General features: G+C 43.0%; 1 protein-coding gene across 1 annotated transcript in view; it reads left to right on the forward strand.

Moving 5' to 3' along the window:
• The window catches only part of HSPA9 (heat shock protein family A (Hsp70) member 9), a 28,294-nt gene extending 11,888 nt beyond the window's left edge, over positions 1-16,406 (forward strand). The window contains exons 4-17 of the mRNA XM_069763817.1: positions 1,394-1,575; positions 2,307-2,431; positions 3,249-3,322; positions 3,711-3,817; positions 3,949-4,111; positions 5,895-5,987; positions 6,131-6,340; positions 6,443-6,670; positions 8,670-8,774; positions 10,905-11,022; positions 11,162-11,256; positions 12,040-12,132; positions 12,545-12,685; positions 15,957-16,406. Coding sequence (XP_069619918.1) covers positions 1,394-1,575; positions 2,307-2,431; positions 3,249-3,322; positions 3,711-3,817; positions 3,949-4,111; positions 5,895-5,987; positions 6,131-6,340; positions 6,443-6,670; positions 8,670-8,774; positions 10,905-11,022; positions 11,162-11,256; positions 12,040-12,132; positions 12,545-12,685; positions 15,957-16,025 — 1,803 coding nt within the window. The 3' untranslated portion in view covers positions 16,026-16,406. The remainder of the gene's footprint in view (positions 1-1,393; positions 1,576-2,306; positions 2,432-3,248; positions 3,323-3,710; positions 3,818-3,948; positions 4,112-5,894; positions 5,988-6,130; positions 6,341-6,442; positions 6,671-8,669; positions 8,775-10,904; positions 11,023-11,161; positions 11,257-12,039; positions 12,133-12,544; positions 12,686-15,956) is intronic.
• Positions 16,407-19,337: the final 2,931 nt, after the last annotated feature.

Genomic DNA, 19,337 nt, shown 5'->3' on the forward strand with positions numbered 1-19,337 from the left:
TCCGTATCCTACAGTGTCAGTTCGGTGCCGTTATACTGATTAAAATGATACCTAGGTTGATGAAATCTGTCTTGTGGTTGTTGTTAAATCTTTATTTGCAGTTTTCAGTTAATGAGATTCTACATTGAAGCGAACCGGTCACCCCCGAAATCTATGGTGAGGTAAGCTCACCGTCATCAGGGGCTTATCTACAGCATTCTGTAATGCTGTAGATAAGCCACCGATGTTACCTGAACGAGGAGAAAAAGAGGTTAGTTTATACTCACCCAGGGGCGGTCCTGCTCCGGTGGGTGTCTCAGGTCCGGAACAGCGCCTCCTATCTTCATTCCATGACGTCCTCTTCTGGTCTTCACGCCGTGGCTCCGGCACAGGCGTACTTCGTCTGTCCTGTTGAGGGCAGAGCAAAGTACTGCAGTGCGCAGGCGCCGGAAAGGTCAGAGAGGCCCAGTGCCTGCGCACTGCAGCACTTTGCTCTGCCCTCAACAGGGCAGACGAAGTACGCCTGCGCCAGAGCCACGGCGTGAAGACCAGAAGAGGACGTCATGGAATGAAGATAAAAGGCACCGGAGCGGACCTGAGACACCCATTTGACCAGACCGCAGCGGGACCGCCCCTGGGTAAGTATAATATAACCTCTTTTTCTGCTCTTTCAGCATACATCAGGGGCTTATCTACAGCATTCCAGAATGCTGCAGATAAGCCCCTGATGACGGTGAGCTTACCTCACCATTGATTTTGGGGGTGACCGGTTCCCTTTAATATCAGTGCTCTTATATGCATTATGTAAAAAAGGGTCAGGTCAATGAAGGTTCAGAGACCTGTCATAAGCCATACAGATGAATATGTAACTAGAGCGCCATATGAAACCCTCCCCCTACAGACTGCACCCACTCTCATTAACTGAAAACTTCATATACAGATTACACAACAACCACAAGATGCAGCTCTGTCAGTGTGACGTTGGCAGAGGCAGCTGAATCGCCTGCCGGAGTGGTCAGTGACCGGTCACAACTGGCAGGTAGGTAGCATCTATCTGCCGGTCAGTGCTTAGGCCCATTTGTCACATAATCCATGATATCCCTCTTAGAGGGAGATCTTGTACAGGGTAGAAGAGCGGCTGATGAAGATTTTCTTTCAGCATTGGCACCTGTAAATGACGCTGGTGAAATGGTTCACGGTGGTTAGACCCTATTACCCGCAGGGCTCCTCCTTATAATGCGCAGAAGCTGGCCGTGTATTTCCAGAACTCGGTCACTGATTCTTTGGTGGTTACAATCCTACCATATATTGAGCACGTTGATGTGGCTTCTATGGTTGGGTTACACTGCGGCGCAGGCTTGATCTCCACATTACTAGTCGTTCTTCCTGATACCTAACAGACGATGTTTTGCAGGTGCTGGAAAATGCTGAAGGTGCCCGGACCACTCCTTCTGTCGTTGCCTTTTCCACAGATGGGGAGCGCTTGGTGGGAATGCCGGCAAAACGCCAGTCTGTTACTAATCCCAACAACACTCTGTATGCCACCAAGAGGCTTATTGGCCGGCGATTCGATGATCCTGAAGTTCAAAAAGACATGTATGTATGAGTGTAACCGTTCTGGTGTTCCACAGGCTATGCAACACAGTGCTGACTCGCACACCTAGACTAGGCAACGTGCTGGCCGCCATTTATTAATCCCTTCATTGGCATTAACTAGGCCTCCCAAAGGTCACAATTTGTGTGTGTGGGGGAGTTGCATCACTTTTGGTACAATGCTAGTATGATTTGAGTTAAGTCCCTTATTTCACTGTTCAGTTAAAAAATTAATTTCTCTATCACCTCTCCTTGGGGGACACAGGAACCATGGGTGTATGCTGCCACTGTACACAAAGTTAGCTCCTCTGCAGTGTACACCCCACCGACTGGCATTATGCCCTTCAGTTTAGCTTGGTGTCAGTAGGAGGTGGGCACGGGTCTTTCATTAGACCCTTATCTACCTCAATGTGCGTCGTTTTCTTTCAGGTTTTTTCTGGAAGGATACAGGGTGAGCAGTCACACCTGTATTCCCACAATACGGACTGAGTACGGCATGTACTGCCACCCCGTACCCTCATAGATCCCTCACCAGGACCATGATCCTTTATAAAATTAATTTTTAGGTGCACAATTCTCTTGTGCCATAAAGAGGCCAAAATTGTGAACCAAACCACACATTTGTACAGTCCAAAAGTGTGTCAAACTTATTAAGAAACACTTGCGTTTTAATCTGGGGAAAAATACTCCAATTATATATATTTTATTTTTATTTTTTTTTTTTTTTTATATAGCAAAAATGTTCCTTTCAAGATTGTCCGTGCATCTAATGGAGATGCCTGGGTCGAAGCACATGGAAAGCTTTACTCTCCCAGCCAGATTGGTGCATTTGTACTTGTGAAAATGAAAGAGACTGCTGGTGAGTGTCTCATGGATATTTGTGTCTAGCTTGGGTTTATTAATTTTATTTTTTATTGTAGTTTTGTAATGTTTGGCACAGCCATGGACCAGAGTGGCGCGATTTGTGCCAGAAAGTTGGAGTATTCCCATCTCCAAGATCCTATCACAGTATGCTTCAGCAGCCTCCAGTTAGAGATGTAGTATAGTTCTTCTGATTTGTTTTGTAGCTTACATCATGTGCAGGGCATTGCAGTAGCCTGGGTATCATGGGTACAACCAGTAGCAAATAACTGCTACTATGAGTGGTCGTAGCCATGGATACTTAAACTACTTCAATGCCCTGCACATGAGGTAAGTGACATAGAAATTTTAGTATAGTGCTTCTGATTCACTAATTGAAGGCATTTGCTAATATCATTACTTCATACACATTTGGATAGGGGCTTGGAGATGGGAATACGTCGTTTAATTATTGTCTGCAAAGAGATAAGCCACCTTCCCATGTGAATAGTCTGTCTTGCGGCACTGGTTTACTCCAGCTGTGCTTGTGATCCCTAAAACGTGGCGGTAAACCATAGACGGCAGGTTTATGTATATTACTTACTACTAACTCCGTACCACAATATAATTTGTTATTGTACACCATTACTACTGACCAGACCCATAGTTTGGTGAGATGCTGCAGTGGAATATAGCTTGTGGATGGGAGTGTGTACAGTTGTAGGTGGCTTTTGCCCGTTGGTACGTTTGCAGAAATCCATTCCTCTATATACTTCTGAACTATACACCTCTTTAAAATTGGTGAAACCTTTTTTTATATATATTTTTGCTTTTAGAAAGTTATCTGGGTCACACAGCGAAGAATGCAGTAGTTACTGTTCCTGCTTATTTCAATGACTCCCAAAGGCAGGTAAGTCTGCGCCGGCCGGTAGATCATCATTTATTCTTACCCTTTCCTATGGTTTATGTAAATTGTGCTTTAATCTCCTGGAAACGAACAGGTAAAGTATCTGGTAAGGTGTGAAGGGCAGACCCTCCTGATTACTCTAACTATAGACAGTCATTTGCATATACTGAAATAATGTAGGAAAGATATTCTAGAAAAAAAAAATGAAAAGGGTCCTTTATCAAACAGAAAAATTGTATTATGTTGGGTTAATAATTGATCACCTTTTTTGCTCTTGTTTAATTTAATTGATCCCCTAAGTAATAAGAGCGCAGACTTGTAGAATTGTCCCCTATGTGATTACGGTCTGTGTCTATATACCCACAAGTGATGACCACATGTTTATTCTTAGGCAACGAAGGATGCTGGCCAGATCGCTGGGCTCAACGTTTTGAGGGTCATTAATGAACCAACGGCGGCTGCTCTTGCGTATGGCTTGGATAAGTCTGATGATAAAGTGTAAGTGAATTTCCTGCCCGTACTTAAGTTTCTGAAATCCTGTAGCAAACACTCCATAACTTTGACTGTGACTATAGCAAATGTTTCTCCATCGACATCTGATATCCACGTGTATTGTGCTTTTCTCCTAGCATTGCAGTCTATGATCTTGGAGGTGGCACTTTTGATATTTCCATCTTGGAAATTCAGAAAGGTGTGTTCGAGGTGAAATCTACCAATGGCGACACTTTCCTAGGAGGAGAAGATTTTGACCAAGCTTTGTTACAGCACATTGTAAAGCAGTTCAAGAGAGAGGTTAGTGTGTGTTTAATGGCTGCCCTTCATGGATTTTCAGAAGTGGGTGAGGGGGAGCAAAGTGGCATAATAGCTTTGAAAATATCCAAAGTTTTGCTCAATCCATTTGTGCAAAAATGTTGCAACTTTTGTCACTTTCTTGCCACTTCATTTCGGCTCTGTAGAAATAGGTGGGGATGAGGAGTCAGGAAGGGAGCCACTTAGAGGCGCTGAATTAAGTGGTGTGCCTCCTAAAGAATTCGGCAATTCTGTCAAGGCTGGCATAGCGTAAGCTAGCGCTTACACCAGTCTGAGTTTGCCCCATTGCCTCTTGTGTATACCTGTTGTGTGTGCGTGTGTATATGTGTATATATATATATATATATATATATATATCTTCTCACACTGCACTTCTTATGCTGAGTTCTTTCTAATGGCAGAATATGATGAATGCATAATCTAGATCAGCTGTCTCCTCACATCGTAGTCTTAGTTTATTCCATGGGATGCAGCTTCAGCATGTCTCGCTGATATCTGCTTGTGATGGAGTTCTCCCAGTCAGCCCTTAAAAGCAGGAGAAGCAGTGTGCTTTTTGACTACTATATAATTGTCTAAGGGTCACTTCCATTTGTCTGTCTTTCTGTCTGTCACAGATATTCATTGGTCGCGGCCTCTGTCTGTCATGGAAATCCAAGTCGCTGATTGGTCGTGGCAATGGTCATGGACGTTTTGCCACGACCAATCAGCAACAGCCAGTCTGGCAGCGAAATGGCCGCTGCTTTACTGCCCTGCAATCAGCACTGAGCGGTCATACAGGGTTAATGCCAGAGTTAACGGACCGCAGTGTAATGCACTCCGTTAACGCTGCTATTAACCCTGTGTGACCAACTTTTTACTATTGATGCTGCGTATGCAGCATCTATAGTAAAATGATCTAATGTTAAAAATAATAATAAAAACAAAGGTTATTTTCACCCTCTGACGTGGCACGCTGTACTCGGCAGTGCAAGCGGCAGATTCCGGTGCTAAGGATGCTATGCGAGAAGGACCTGCCATGACGTCACGGTCATGTGACTGCGACGTAATCACAGGTCCTGCACTCATACCAATCCTGGGACTGGAAGCTGCCGCGTGCACCACACACAGGCGCCAGGACTTCAAGGGGCCCTCAGAAGGTGAGTGTTTTTTTAATTTTTTTATTTTAAGTCTTTTTTAACCACGCATATAGTGCCCACATTGCTATATACTACGTGGGCTGTTACATACTGCGTGGGCTCTGTTATACTACATCTCTATGCTATATACTATGTCGCTGGGCAATATACAACGTGACTGTCCAATATACTACATGCTCTGTGCTATATACTGCGTAGCTGTGCAATAAACTATGTGGCTGTGTCAGTTCTGTTATATACTACGTCGACTGTGCAGTATACTACGTGGTTCTGTTATATACTACGTGGCCGTGCAATATACTACGTGCCTGTGCAATACACTACGTGGCTATGTTATATACTACGTGACTGTGTTATATACTACGTAGCTCTGTTAAATACGTCGGTCGTGTTATATGCTGTCACTGTGCAATATAGTACGTAGCCTGTGCTATATACGATACGATACACTTTATTGATCCCGTGGGAAATTATGGTATCATATACTACCTACATATTCCAGAATACCCGATACGTTTGAATCGGGCCACCATCTAGTAGTATATGATAGATTGATAGTATGACTTTAATTCTAAAACACTTCTAATTTGCATTATTAATGTTCTGTCCCTTTTTGTTTAACTTTCCAGACTGGAGTGGATTTAATGAAAGACAACATGGCTTTACAACGAGTTAGAGAAGCCGCAGAAAAGGCCAAGTGTGAGCTGTCTTCAGCTGTGCAGGTGGGCTTATTTTAAACCTTATTCTCTAAATTGAAAAGCTTTTTATGCAAGTGAGATGAACCCTGTGTAACTTGCATGATTGTCATACCGAGTGTTGCCTGAAATTTTTTTTTTTTTTCTTTTTTTTTCCGTTTTTCTTGTAGACTGATATAAATCTGCCATACCTCACCATGGATGCTTCGGGACCCAAACACTTGAATATAAAGTTGACTCGTGCTCAGTTTGAAGGAATTGTGGGCGATCTCATTAAAAGAACAATTGCTCCAAGCCAAAAAGCTATGCAAGATGCTGAAGTGAGCAAGAGCGACATTGGAGAGGTGCTCCTAGTTGGTGGAATGACCAGGATGCCGAAGGTATACAATACTTCCATATGTTTCCGGGTCCGTATACAGGCGTTTTGTTGTGTATCTTGCTGGTGAGAACATTTCCTAATCCAGTTTGTGTGCTCCATGAAGGTTCAGCAGACGGTACAAGACTTGTTTGGCCGTGCTCCAAGCAAAGCTGTGAATCCTGATGAAGCCGTTGCCATCGGAGCGGCTATTCAGGGTGGCGTGTTGGCTGGAGATGTCACAGATGTTCTCTTGCTGGATGTCACTCCGTTGTCACTTGGAATTGAAACGTTAGGTGGGGTTTTCACCAAGTTAATCGGCAGAAACACTACGATCCCAACCAAGAAGAGCCAGGTAATAGTCATGCAGGAACATTCTGCAGTTTTCTAGAAACCTTGGAAGTGATGGCTTTCCTATGTACTTGGATTTTTACAATATTAAATGGTATTTCATAAACCTAGAGAAAATGTTCACGTTGTAGGATTTGGTCCATTACCAGTAAAAATGATCTTGGAGAGACTTTGTCATCAGGATTTTCTCTGTTTAATCTGAGGGATCATGATGTTAGGGGCAGATATCTTGATTCTACACTAGTGATATATCATTACATAGTAACATAGTAGTTAGTAAGGCCGAAAAAAGACATTTGTCCATCCAGTTCAGCCTATATTGTCCATCCAGTTCAGCCTATTACTGGGCTGCTTGATGTTTCAATAAATGAAGTGTTTGATCCATTATCACTAGATGGACTAGTCCTATGCCGTGTAGTCCTCCTGTGTTATTCTGACTCTCACTACTGATTAGCAGTTTCCTGCTTATACAAAATGTACACAGAAAGCTGCTAATCAGCCGTGCGGTTGGGGTTGTGCGGAGCTCAGCATTCAGAGAGCTGATAGATCTGCAGCAGATAAAGCAGGGATTCTATCAGAATGGATTTAGTGACACATCGCTGGAATCGGGTTCTCTGCCCCGCCTTATTCTGCTGTCAGATAACAGCTAAAACATGGTGACGGATTCCATTTAATAAAAGCTGAAGGGTTTTAGTTCCTGTATCTCACCCCTAGGTTATTTGATGCTCACATTTATAGGCAGCAGTGGGGGATTTATTCCTGCCCTACACAATTCTGAGTTAGGCTGTGTGCACACGTTGCGGTTTTTTCACGTTTTTTTTTTCGCGTTTTTCCCCGATAAAAACGCTATAAAACCTCAAAAAAAGCATACAATAAGCATCCCATCATTTAGAATGAATTCCGCATGTTTTGTGCACATGATGCGTTTTTTTTTTCCACGTAAAAACCGCAGCATTTTCATTGATTTTGCTTTTTTTTTTTTTTTTTTTTTTTTTTTGCGGATTTCTCCAGTCCCAAAATGCATTGGGAAGTGTCTGGGGGAAAAAACGCGGCAAAATCGCGACAAAAACGCATGCAGTTTTCTTGCGGATTTCTTGCAGAAAATGTCCGTGTGTTTTTTGTTTTTTTTTCCAGGAATTTTCTGCAAGAAATCCTGAACGCGTGCACATAGCCTTAATTTTCGCTATTCTCAACTAGATAACCCCGGCATGGTAACTGGTTGTTGGAGGCTGCAAGCAGGCAAATTTTAGTATTCTGACACTTGTGGAGGTGAATAGGTGCCCATGTAATTGCATAATGATAGTCAATTCCGCAGAATCTGTTTTTTTTTTTTTTTTTTTTCTCTATGTAATGGACTGTATTTACAAATAATGTTATTGGCAAGCATATTATAGTGGCGAAATTGGAGGAATACCCCACTAACAATAATGGAAACGTAGGTAGATGTAATTCCACATCTCGTTTATTGGATTATGGTAGGGACCAACTGCAACTGACCAATATACAAGCAAAACCCAAAGGGCAAAACTACAGTCATGAAGTCCGTTAGAAATAGCCAAAATATAAATCTTTATTAACAATATCAAAACAGGGATAAGGGGCAAATAGGGCCCAGGGAAGAGTAAAATTAGATGTTAGCGGCATCCAAAAGAAATAATAAGTGCAGGCATGTCACAGACATTGAAGTGTGTGTGTATCTATCAATATCTCCACAGTATACATATACGATCCTTCTTAACAAGTGGTGTAAAAAGTAAAGTGCATAATAATAAATACTGATGCCTTGATGGATCGTTATAGGGGGGTCACTGTGGCACACCTGCACACCCCCGACGCGCGTTTCGGTCAGAAGACCATCCTCAAGGGGCGTCAATGGACTGTATTTGTAGATCTGTGTAGAAATTGCTTTTTTTCTAAAATGGGCAAAAGCTGATGCATTTGTGCTGGTTTTTGATTATTGCTAGAGACCTGATTCACAGACTATACTTGTTCTCCATGTCTAGGTTTTCTCCACTGCCGCTGATGGACAGACCCAGGTGGAAATTAAAGTCTGCCAGGGTGAAAGAGAAATGGCTTCTGACAACAAAATTCTTGGCCAGTTCACACTAGTAAGTGCCTGTAGTTAGTCCTTTTACTCTGCAAATTATTTAAAGCTCATTTAATTTTTACCAAGAATATTTGGGCCTTCAAGAATTGATGGTCTATCCTTCGGGTAGGTCATCCCATTACAACGATGGGGTTTCTGCTATGCATCCCTGCCAATTAGATGTTTGAAGGGGCCACAGCGCACCAGAGGTGCGGTGTACAGATCTGTACTTTTAGGAGCTGATGCTGCTGGTCTTGCATCTCTCTATAGTTTAGTCTTGTCCAAGTGGATGGGACAGATGTGCCGCCAGATAGAAACCTACCAAATGTTTGGATCTACCCGTACCAGAAGATAAATTCGATGCTGCGTTTACCAAGCACCACGGCCTCTCGTAACTCCTTACCCAAATCATATGCCTGCTCCCTGACTTTGTGGGCTCGCAGGCCCAAACCGCATCTTTCCTGCGCATGACTACTGATTTAGTCAACAATCTGCATCGAACAGTCGCATTTGGATGGCTGCTCTTCCCACATCTGTTAACCTGTCAAATGCTGCTGTCGGTCTCTTGACAAGCAGCATTTAACATGCAATGGCTGTGGGGCGCATCATTCTACACTATCGGCATACCCGTGACTTGATTGTAGGGTGCCAGTGGGTTCTCATGGCAGGCCTCATGGTTGTCATTATGATCCTCTTGTGAAAGCGAGCTTGTGGCAGGAGATTGTGATTTTTAACTATACAGTGTTAATGCATTGCTATGTATAGTACATCTTCAAGTCTCCTAAGAGGACTATTAACAGCTTTCTGTCAGCTGACGGAATAGTACGTCAGCTGGCAGTATCCCCCGCTTTGAGGTGGGCTTAGTCGGTGAGCCCACCTCAAAGCCGCGACATGTCAGCTGTTTTCAACAGTTGACATGTGACCACAATGGGGTGAGCAGAATCGCGATCCGCCCATGCCCATTAACTAGTTAAATGCCGCTATGAAACTGGCAGCGGCATTTAACAAGCGTGGCCGGAAGTACGCACACCGCTGACCCCCGCCACGTGATCTGGGGTCATCGGTGCATTGCCATAACAACCTGAGGTCTCCTTGGGACCTCTATGGTTGTTGTTGGCAGATTGCTATGAGCGCCACCCTGTGTTCGGCGCTCATAGCAATGCTGTAATTCTGCCTCATAGAGGTGATCTGTGCATCACCTCTATGTAGCAAAGCCGATCCGGCAATACCAGCTTCTGGTGGCTATTGAAGCATACCAAAATTTAAAAAAGGATTAACCTGATCGCTTAACAGTGTAGTGAGACAAAAAATCAAAACTCCAAAAATGTGTTTGTTTTTTTTTTTTGGTCGGCGCAACATTGCATTAAAATGTAATAACAGGCAATCAAAAGAACCTTTCTGCACCAAAATGATGTCATTAAAAACGCCAGCTTGGTGCGCAAAAAATAAGCCTTCACCCAACCCCAGATCACAAAAATGAAGACTCTACCGTTATCGGAAAATTGCACAATTTACTTTGGATTTTTTTTTATACCACTTAGATAAAAGGGTACCTAGACAGGTTTGGTGTCTAAGAACTCTTAATGGCAGGTCAGTTTTAGTATTTAGTGAACCTAGCAAAAAAGCTCCCCCCAACCCCCCCCCCCCCCCCAAAAAAAAAAAAAAAACAAGGGTGGGATTGCACCCTTTTTTTTTGCAATTTCATCGCACTTGCAATTTTTTTCCCGTCTCCTGTTACACGACATGGTAAAACCAATGGTGTCGTTAAAAAGTACAACTCGTCCCGCAAAAAATAAGCCCCTCATATGGCCACACTGATGGAAAAATAAAAAAGTTATGGTTCTGGAAAGAAGGGGAGCAAAAACGAAAAAAGCTCCGGGGGTTAAATTTTTTTTTTTATATTTTTTTTTCTCTTCTTGCCAAACATGCAAAGTGTGTTCTGTTTTCCCCCCCCCCCCACCCCCCATCCAATTTTAATGCTCTCGGATTTATTTTCCTGCTGTCCAGTGCATCACATGAAACGAGTGATCTGGGGCTGAAGTTGCTAAATAACTTAAATAAGTGTTGAACCCACTCAATTTTATATTTTCTGGCCTATTATGTGAATAGGCCTTCCATTATTATTTATGTATTTATTTTTTTTGTCTCATAGGTTGGTATTCCACCCGCGCCCCGTGGTGTTCCTCAGATAGAAGTTACCTTTGACATAGATGCCAATGGAATTGTACATGTATCTGCAAAAGACAAAGGAACCGGTCGTGAGCAGCAGAGTAAGTTTTCACATATAATCTTTTTTTTTTTACTTCCTGAAGGCAGACTTATCTAGGCCATTGCTGGAAAATGTGATGCCGGAAGGGTCTTCAATGGAATTTAATAACTGATGATTATTATTATTTTTTTTTTTTTTAGTTGTTATCCAGTCCTCAGGTGGACTTAGCAAGGATGATATTGAAAATATGGTGAAGAATGCTGAGAAGTATGCAGAGGAGGATAGAAGGCGGAAGGCAAGTATTAGATTTTTATTTTTTTAAATTCTCTGATAAAACCTGTTCTTGCTTGCTGGTATTTGCATGGCTGCTGGGTGATAATCTAGGACTGCTGTTCCATAAAGCTTTGCTTGCCCTGGATTACCAACCATATGATAACTTCGATGGGCCAAGTTAGTGAGAGCAGGAGCTATTTTTGGTTTCAATAGACGCAGGGATATCGAAGGGAGAATGTGCCATCAGAAAATGACCACCTGTTTTTATATTCTATGTATTTAAAGAGTTTTATTTTCCTACTTCAGGATCTGTATTAAATAAAAAAAAAAAAAAAAATCAAACAAAAAAAAAATAAATTGCAAGTTTCACATTGCAGGTGCGCTATACCAGACTCCTGCCTCGTGTTCTTTGCACCTGTATATTAGCCACGATGAGCAGACCCATTGTATATAGGTGTTATCTGTAAAGCCCAAGACATATGAGGCTACAATTGAGTCATCTCAGTGGCCATAGAAAAATGCAGCATCTCTATTTTTGTACATACTTTATTAATAATAAAGTTTAAACTGCTTGCTTTATAGTGTGGGTTCTTTTTGTTTATACAAAGGGCCATTTTCTGATGTATTTTTTTTAGTAGGAAGATCTGTAAACTATTCCTTGCAGCCACCGTAATTGTCCATAGATGGCAGATGAGGCTTGCCTCCAGAATAAATGGCTATTAAGCTTTTCTTACAAGGTGGCACTCTGGATGATTAGAATATACTACATATCTGTTAATTAAAGCAAAGGTTTTTGCTATTCCAGGAACGCGTTGAAGCGGTGAACAATGCAGAAGGCATTATCCATGACACAGAGTCCAAGATGGAGGAATTCAAGAGCCAGCTGCCAGAAGATGAGGTTTGTGCTTGTTTTATGTGTTAAACTTTTTTTTTTATATTGTTTGGCTTACGGCTATGTTCATGTTCTGTACTCCCCTCATCACATCCAGTGCCTTGAAGCTCTGGAAAACAGAATTCAGACGTTGGCACTGACCTAGTGCTCTGACTTCATGTTCGCCCCAAGCTTGCCTGTTAGGAGGAGGCCTCAAAGACGTGGTTCACTGTGTTTTGGTGTCCTCTAATAAGCAGATGTGGACAAAAATGATGTCTGACAGAGCCCATAGTGACTTGGTGCCATTTACTAATAATGCAGACAAATAGTGCAAGCATCCAAATCCTGTTTTCCATAGCTTCCAGCTTGGACTGAGCCATGGATCGGCTGGTTAACACAGTATGAACATAGTCTTACACTGTACTGTCCTTTATTTCAGTGCAACAAGCTTCGGGAGGAGATAAGCAAAGTGAAGGAGCTGTTGGCAAGAAAAGACACGGAAACTGGTGAAGGCATCAAACAGGCTGCATCCTCACTCCAACAAGCGTCTCTGAAGTTATTTGAACTTGCGTACAAAAAGGTAAGGATTCTGCCAAGTGTCCTAATGTGTCCAGGATCCTTATTTAGGTCTGCTCATGTCCCTCCCTGGTGGACACAGCAAAGCCTAGTACAGGCCTTGATTCTTCCTGCATCTGCTTAATTTTTATTTGGTAACTTGATTTTTTTTTCTTTTCCCTCTCCCCTTCCAAGAACCATGATCACCACATGTTCTCTATTTGGCCTGTATTGCTATTTTTTGAGACTCGCAGCTTTATTTTTCGGATGAAGGAACTTTGAGGTGCAGTGACTGAAAATAATCACTTCTGGCATTTAATGTGGGATACATGGCAAATATGCACTAGTATGCACAGGTGATTGAATTAAAGAAATCCTGGAAGCCTTAGGCCGGCGTCACACACAGCGTAAAACAATACGGTCCGTATATTACGGCCGTAATACGCTGAAAAGTCCCGAAAATAGTGGTCCGTAGCTCCTCCGTAGGCAGGGTGTGTCAGCGTCTTTTGCGCATGGCATCCTCCGTATGTAATCCGTATGGCATCCGTACTGCGTGGTTTTCTCGCAGGCTTGCAAAACCAACATATCGCTATAGAAGTGATCCATGTGTCCCAAAAAGAATATATATATATATATATATATATATATATATACACACACACACACACACACACACACACACACACACACACACACACACACACACACACACACACACATATGTGTGTATATATATTAATATTTATTCCAGCGCTATACAGCTTGAAAGCCGGTAATTCAATTACCGGCTTTTTCTTTCTCCTTCCTAAAACCCGACATGATTTGAGACATGGTTTACATACAGTAAACCATGTCTTCTCTCCATTTTTTTTTTTGCAGATTCCACACTACTAATGTCAGTAGTGTGTATCTGCAAAATTTGGCCGTTCTAGCTCTTAAAATAAAGGGTTAAATGGCGGAAAAAATTGGCGTGGGCTCCCGTGCAATTTTCTCCGCCAGAGTAGTAAAGCCAGTGACTGAAGGCAGATATTAATAGCCTGGAGAGGGTCCACGGTTATTGGCCCCCCCCCCTGGCTAAAAATATCTGCCCCCAGCCACCCCAGAACAGGCACATCTGGAAGATGCGCCTATTCTGGCACTTGGCCACTCTCTTCCCATTCCCGTGTAGCGGTGGGATATGGGGTAATGAAGGGTTAATGCCACCTTGCTATTGTAAGGTGACATTAAGCCTAATTAATAATGGAGAGGCGTCAATTATGACACCTATTCATTATTAATCCAATTGTAGTAAAGGGTTAAATAAAACACAAACACATTATTTAAAATTATTTTAATGAAATAAAAACAATGGTTGTTGGAGTATTTTATTCTACGCCCAATCCAGTCACTGAAGACCCTCGTTCTGTGAAAGAAAAAAACATAATAAACCAACAATATACTTACCCTCCGCAGATCTGTAACGTCCAACGATGTAAATCCTTCTGAAGGGGTTAAAACATTTTGCAGCAAGGAGCTTTGCTAATGCAATGCTACTCCTCGCTGCAAAACCCCGGGGAATGAGTCTAAATATAGATCAATGATCTATATTTAGCTTCATTTGCGGTGAGGCGCCCTCTGCTGGATGTTCATAGATCGTGGGAACTTACCTAGAAAGCTCCCAGCTCCCAGGCTTTCTAGGAAAGTTCCCACGATATATATATATTTTATTCTACCTATTCTACTGTAAGCTGTCAGTGTGATTTTACTGTACACCGCACTGAATTACCGGCTTTTCTCTCTAACAGCGCTGCGTATTTCTCGCAAGTCACACTGCTTGTCCGTGTGTAATCCGTATTTTTCACGCTTCCATAGACTTTCATTGGCGTATTTCTTGCGCAGTACGGTGACAAACGCAGCATGCTGCGATTTTGTACGGCCGTAGAAAGCCGTATAATACTGATCAGTAAAATACGGCAAATAGGAGCAGGGGCATAGAGAATAATTGTGCCGTATTTTTTGCGAGTTTTACGGACGTAGTTTCTGCGCTCTTACGTCCGTAAAACTCGCAAGTGTGACGCCGGCCTTACTCTTTAGGGCGGTCTTGAGGACTGAAATTGAGATTCACTGACTTAAACTATTAGGTTTATTTTCTACAATGAATTTTGGTTCATAGTATTAGCACTGTGGAAATACACAGCGTCTTAGTGTTCAAGCAAAGTGGATTAGAATCCTAGCGCTCTTGTGCCCACAGTGCTTCTTCCTTTTTCTTGTGGGGCATAAACTGTCCAGCGGTGCGTGTTGGCAATCTGCTACATGTAAATTTCTCGGGAGTATGCAGCGTATGTGCGGACTTTCTTCATAGCATTGTTGGATGCGGAAACATGTTTTATAGTTCTTTTCTGCTGCAGAAATTGCTTTAAAACCGTGTGAAATCCGCACATGACTAGATCATTGTTTTGTCAAGGCTGCCAGGAAGTACCGTATTTAATAAAATAGAAAAAAAAAGGCTTTGATTTAAATATGATGTGCCCAAAACCCCACTAAAAGCGCCAGGTAACCTAATTTAACTGATTGGGTGCAGAAAATCTACAACATCAAAATTGCTCCAAATGCTCATCGGGGGAACGTGCAATTAAAAGGGCTGTATGCAATTTTTAGATTCCTCCACCATTTCTAGAGGAGTTAAAGCTGACTGACATGTATGACGCTTATCGGAAAGGGTGTAACAAAAGATTCTTGAAATTTCTATATTGTATACATTTTATGCAGATGCCTTGGTATGTGTGCAGCTTCCATGCCAAAATATGTTTCAACGGGCACGACTGACCTCTCCTGGTCCTACACTCCCCCTCCTGTGATGAGCAGCTCACTGTTTATGGACATTGTATATACAGCATCTGGTGTGGGCAGGGTTGGCTGTCTCGCATCTGCTGCATTGCTAAATCTAAAAATTGTCAACTGCTTCACCCAGTAGTCAAAGTAATAAATCATTGGATTCAGCTTCTTTATGCCTACATTACGCTGTTCTCAGATCAGGTAGCAAAAACCTGCTGACAGTTCCTTTCAATTGTCCTAGACGAGTACTTCAAGTTCTAGTGACTGGTGGGGGTGCCAAGTGTCGGACCCCCACCAATATCATATTTGTGACCTATTTTATGGATGAGTTAATGCAATTAGTCCTGGACAACCCCTTGTAAGGAACCTAGTGACTTTCATAGCCTATAGTAATAGAATTGCTGGCTGATGCAGTGTATTAAAAAGCTTCTAGTTAGGATATGTATTTCTAACTGTTTAATTCTTTACTTTTGTTTTTGCAGATGGCATCAGAGAGAGAAGGTTCTGGATCTAGTGAGCAAAATACGGAGCAGAAAGAAGACAAGCAGTAAGGGAGAAGTGCGAGGCGCATGGAGGCTTGGGAGCCAATTTCCATAGGGATGTCCTGAGCAGATATGTTAAAATGTCAAATGTTCTACTGTGTTTTGGCAGTACTCTTTATATAATTTCTTTACCATATTAATTACTTGTATGTCCAGTGTTTGTTTTTTTTTCCTCATTTAATTATGCATATTTGGCCCTAATGTAGACTTTTTTTTTTTCTAAATATATTTTCATTCAGTGTCTTTTCTTTACAACCTCATTTTATACTGTATAGAAGTTTGGGAGTCTTGTACATTTCACATCAATGCCTCATATTTGAGGCAGTTTTGTGTAAGTCAAACTTAAGTTATGCTTAATCCTAATCTAAATAAATTGCTGGCTGAACAGTGTCTGTGGTAGTCATTGTACTTGTCTCATCTTTATAGAAAAACGAGCAGTCGTTCAATATCTCAGCATAAAGGGCCCAATGTGACAAAGCTATTGCTCCAGAACTCTAGAGCATACAATGTCAAAAAGTTGCTAAATTATTCCGCCTCATGGAGTTGTGCTAAAAAAAAAAAAAAAAAAGTGACTTTTGGCATCTACATGCCAGCTTTGCCAAAATGGACAGGACACGGATGTGATGACGCCTTCTAATCTAGTCATGATAGGCTGTGTCATACATTGAATTGCAAATCTTACTCTAGTCTTGGACTGGAGTAAGATTTGTGTCGAGGCACACACCACTTTTCAGACTCTCTTAATTTATTAAGAGGCATACTTCTCTTCCGGAATCAAACGTCTGACTCCAGCACTACCGCTTATCAAAACCGTCGTGAACAACTTGATGAATCTGGGTCACAGTGAGTAGTTATGATTGAGCTATGTGTTTTCAGTGACTCGGTCACTCTGTAAATACAGCTGTAATTGCTCTCACCAGCACTGTTTCATTGACTATAATATGGGGACATTTATCAAGGACTTTGCAGCACATTTTTAATGGGGGAGGGGAGTCATAGATTTTGCTCCTGTCAAATGAAACAGGATAAATGGGCACCAGTATTCTAGATAAACACTCCCACCCCACCAACCTGTCAGATTACTCTAATCAAACTTTATGTAATTTTTCTCTTCGCCACGACAGCACCCACTTGAGCGAGGGGATCCGCCCCTAGGAACAGGAAACCCGTATGGAGTGAGAAAAGGGGTGGTCCCCCTCGCTCCCCCAGTTGGTTTCCTGTTCCTACGGGAGACCCATGGAGAGAAGAGGATGCCTAGCCTGGATGCCGCTTGCGCAGTTTACCTTAATGGGACGACAGGGGCTCCAGAGCTGGAAGCAGCGTGGGGGGTCCTATGACAGCTTCCCCCTTCTGCTGGCAGGTACCGTGAGGCCAGGTCTGGGGAGTCGCCTGGGCTCACGGAGATCCATCCGGCTGACCTGCGGGGACTGGAACGCTGGGGTAAGGAGATCCTGCGACGCCATCTTCGGTGGTGTGCAGGCAGCGTGTAGCCCAGTATATTGTCCCCCGGAAGCATTGCCGCAACTTCCGGGGTGATGTAGGAGGAGGACGGTGCCTGCGCAGGCACATGCAGCATGGCCGCGACCCGGAAGTATCGTTCACTTCCGGGTACGACACGAAGAAGATGGCGGCCCCCATTAATAAAAGGACGCCGGCGCTGATACTCCGGCGTCCATCATGGCATCTCCCCAGGACCGGGCGATGGCTTCATCTGAGGTCACCGCTATTACTCCAGGCAGACATACAAGCAGCAGTTGCTCAAAAGGCAGATCCTCTACAAAGAGCAGGGATAAGAGATCGGACGATCCATTCCTCCATCTGTGCCTCCGTCTCCTCCTCATCAGCCGGTACAACAGCTTCCCTGGGGTGAGTGTTCATCTACCCTATTAGGCTGATTATACTTCCCTCTTTGTCTATATTCCCTAGGCAAAAAGAACGGGAAAGACCAAACACAAGCAATGTTCTTTATGCTCTCAGCCGCTCCCGGATAGTTATATAAAGAGGCTGTGCCACTCATGCATCGAATCCACCTTACATGAAGAATCTTCAGTAAGGTCGGAGGATATAAGAAAGATAAGGGATGAATTACGAGCCTTTCGAAGCTCTGAAAGTGTTCTTGAGGATAGGAAATAGTGTAGTTACTTACCGATAACGGTATTTCTCAGAGCCCATGACAGCACTACCAGAGAGAGGGAATCCGCCCTTCAGGGACAGGAAACCTACAGGATAAAAAGGGCGGTACCTCTCTCCTCCGTCAGTTTAGTTTACAGAGCATCAGAGGTCCTCCAGGTTTGTGACAACAAGAAATATACATTTTTAGCAAAATACTTATGAAGATTACACCGTGTCTAAATCAAACACACACTTCGTATAATAAAGTGCTCACCGCACGCGTGATAGGGGGGGGGGGAAATAAGCAGGTGCTGTCATGGGCTCTGAGAAATACCGTTATCGGTAAGTAACTACACAATTCTCAGTCGCCCATGACAGCACTACCAGAGAGAATTGCAGAGATAATTTCTTTAGGGAGGGACCACAGCCTGCAAGACCCTTCTTCCGAAGGTTAGGTCAGATGAAGAGGCTAGGTCTAAGCGGTAGTGCCTAAAGAAGGTTGAAGGTGTTGACCAGGTGGCCGCCTTACAGATTTTATCTATCGGTACCTCCGACCTTTCGGCCCAGGAGGTCGCCATAGCTCTTGTAGAATGCGCCTTGAGCCCCTCAGGCACTGCGTTTCCCGTGGACGAGTATGCCAAGGCTATCGCATCAGTTACCCATCGAACTATAGTGCTTTTGGAGGCTTTGAGTCCTTTTCTAGGACTTTGTCTGAAAACAGACAAAAAGAGACCCTTCCTTCCCACACTGTCGGGAGGATTCTAGGTAGTGTATTAAACACCTTCTCACATCTAATGTGTGGAATTTTTCCTCTTTTTGATTTTTCGGGTTTGGACAGAAGGAAGGAAGGATTATTTCCTGGGACCTAAGGAAATTGGAAGCAACTTTGGGTAGATAAGCAGGGTCTGTTCTCAATATTACCCTATCCTCCATGATTTGCGTGAAGGGAGGATTCGCGGATAGAGCCTGGAGGTCACTAATTCTACGGGCAGATGTTAGAGCTGTAAGAAGGGCTGTTTTAAAAGATAAGATTTTAAGTGGTATTGAATCTATGGGTTCAAACGGGGGTTCAGTCGGAGCTGATAACACTAAATTTAAGTCCCAGGATGGAGGACTTTTGATTTTTATGGGCCTGGAATGTACAGCGGCTTTAATGAATCTTGATACCCATGGGTTAGTGGCAATATTATCATTGTATAACGCCCCTAA

This window comes from Ranitomeya imitator, chromosome 4 (genome assembly GCF_032444005.1).
Source record: "Ranitomeya imitator isolate aRanImi1 chromosome 4, aRanImi1.pri, whole genome shotgun sequence".
NCBI lineage: Eukaryota > Metazoa > Chordata > Amphibia > Anura > Dendrobatidae > Ranitomeya > Ranitomeya imitator.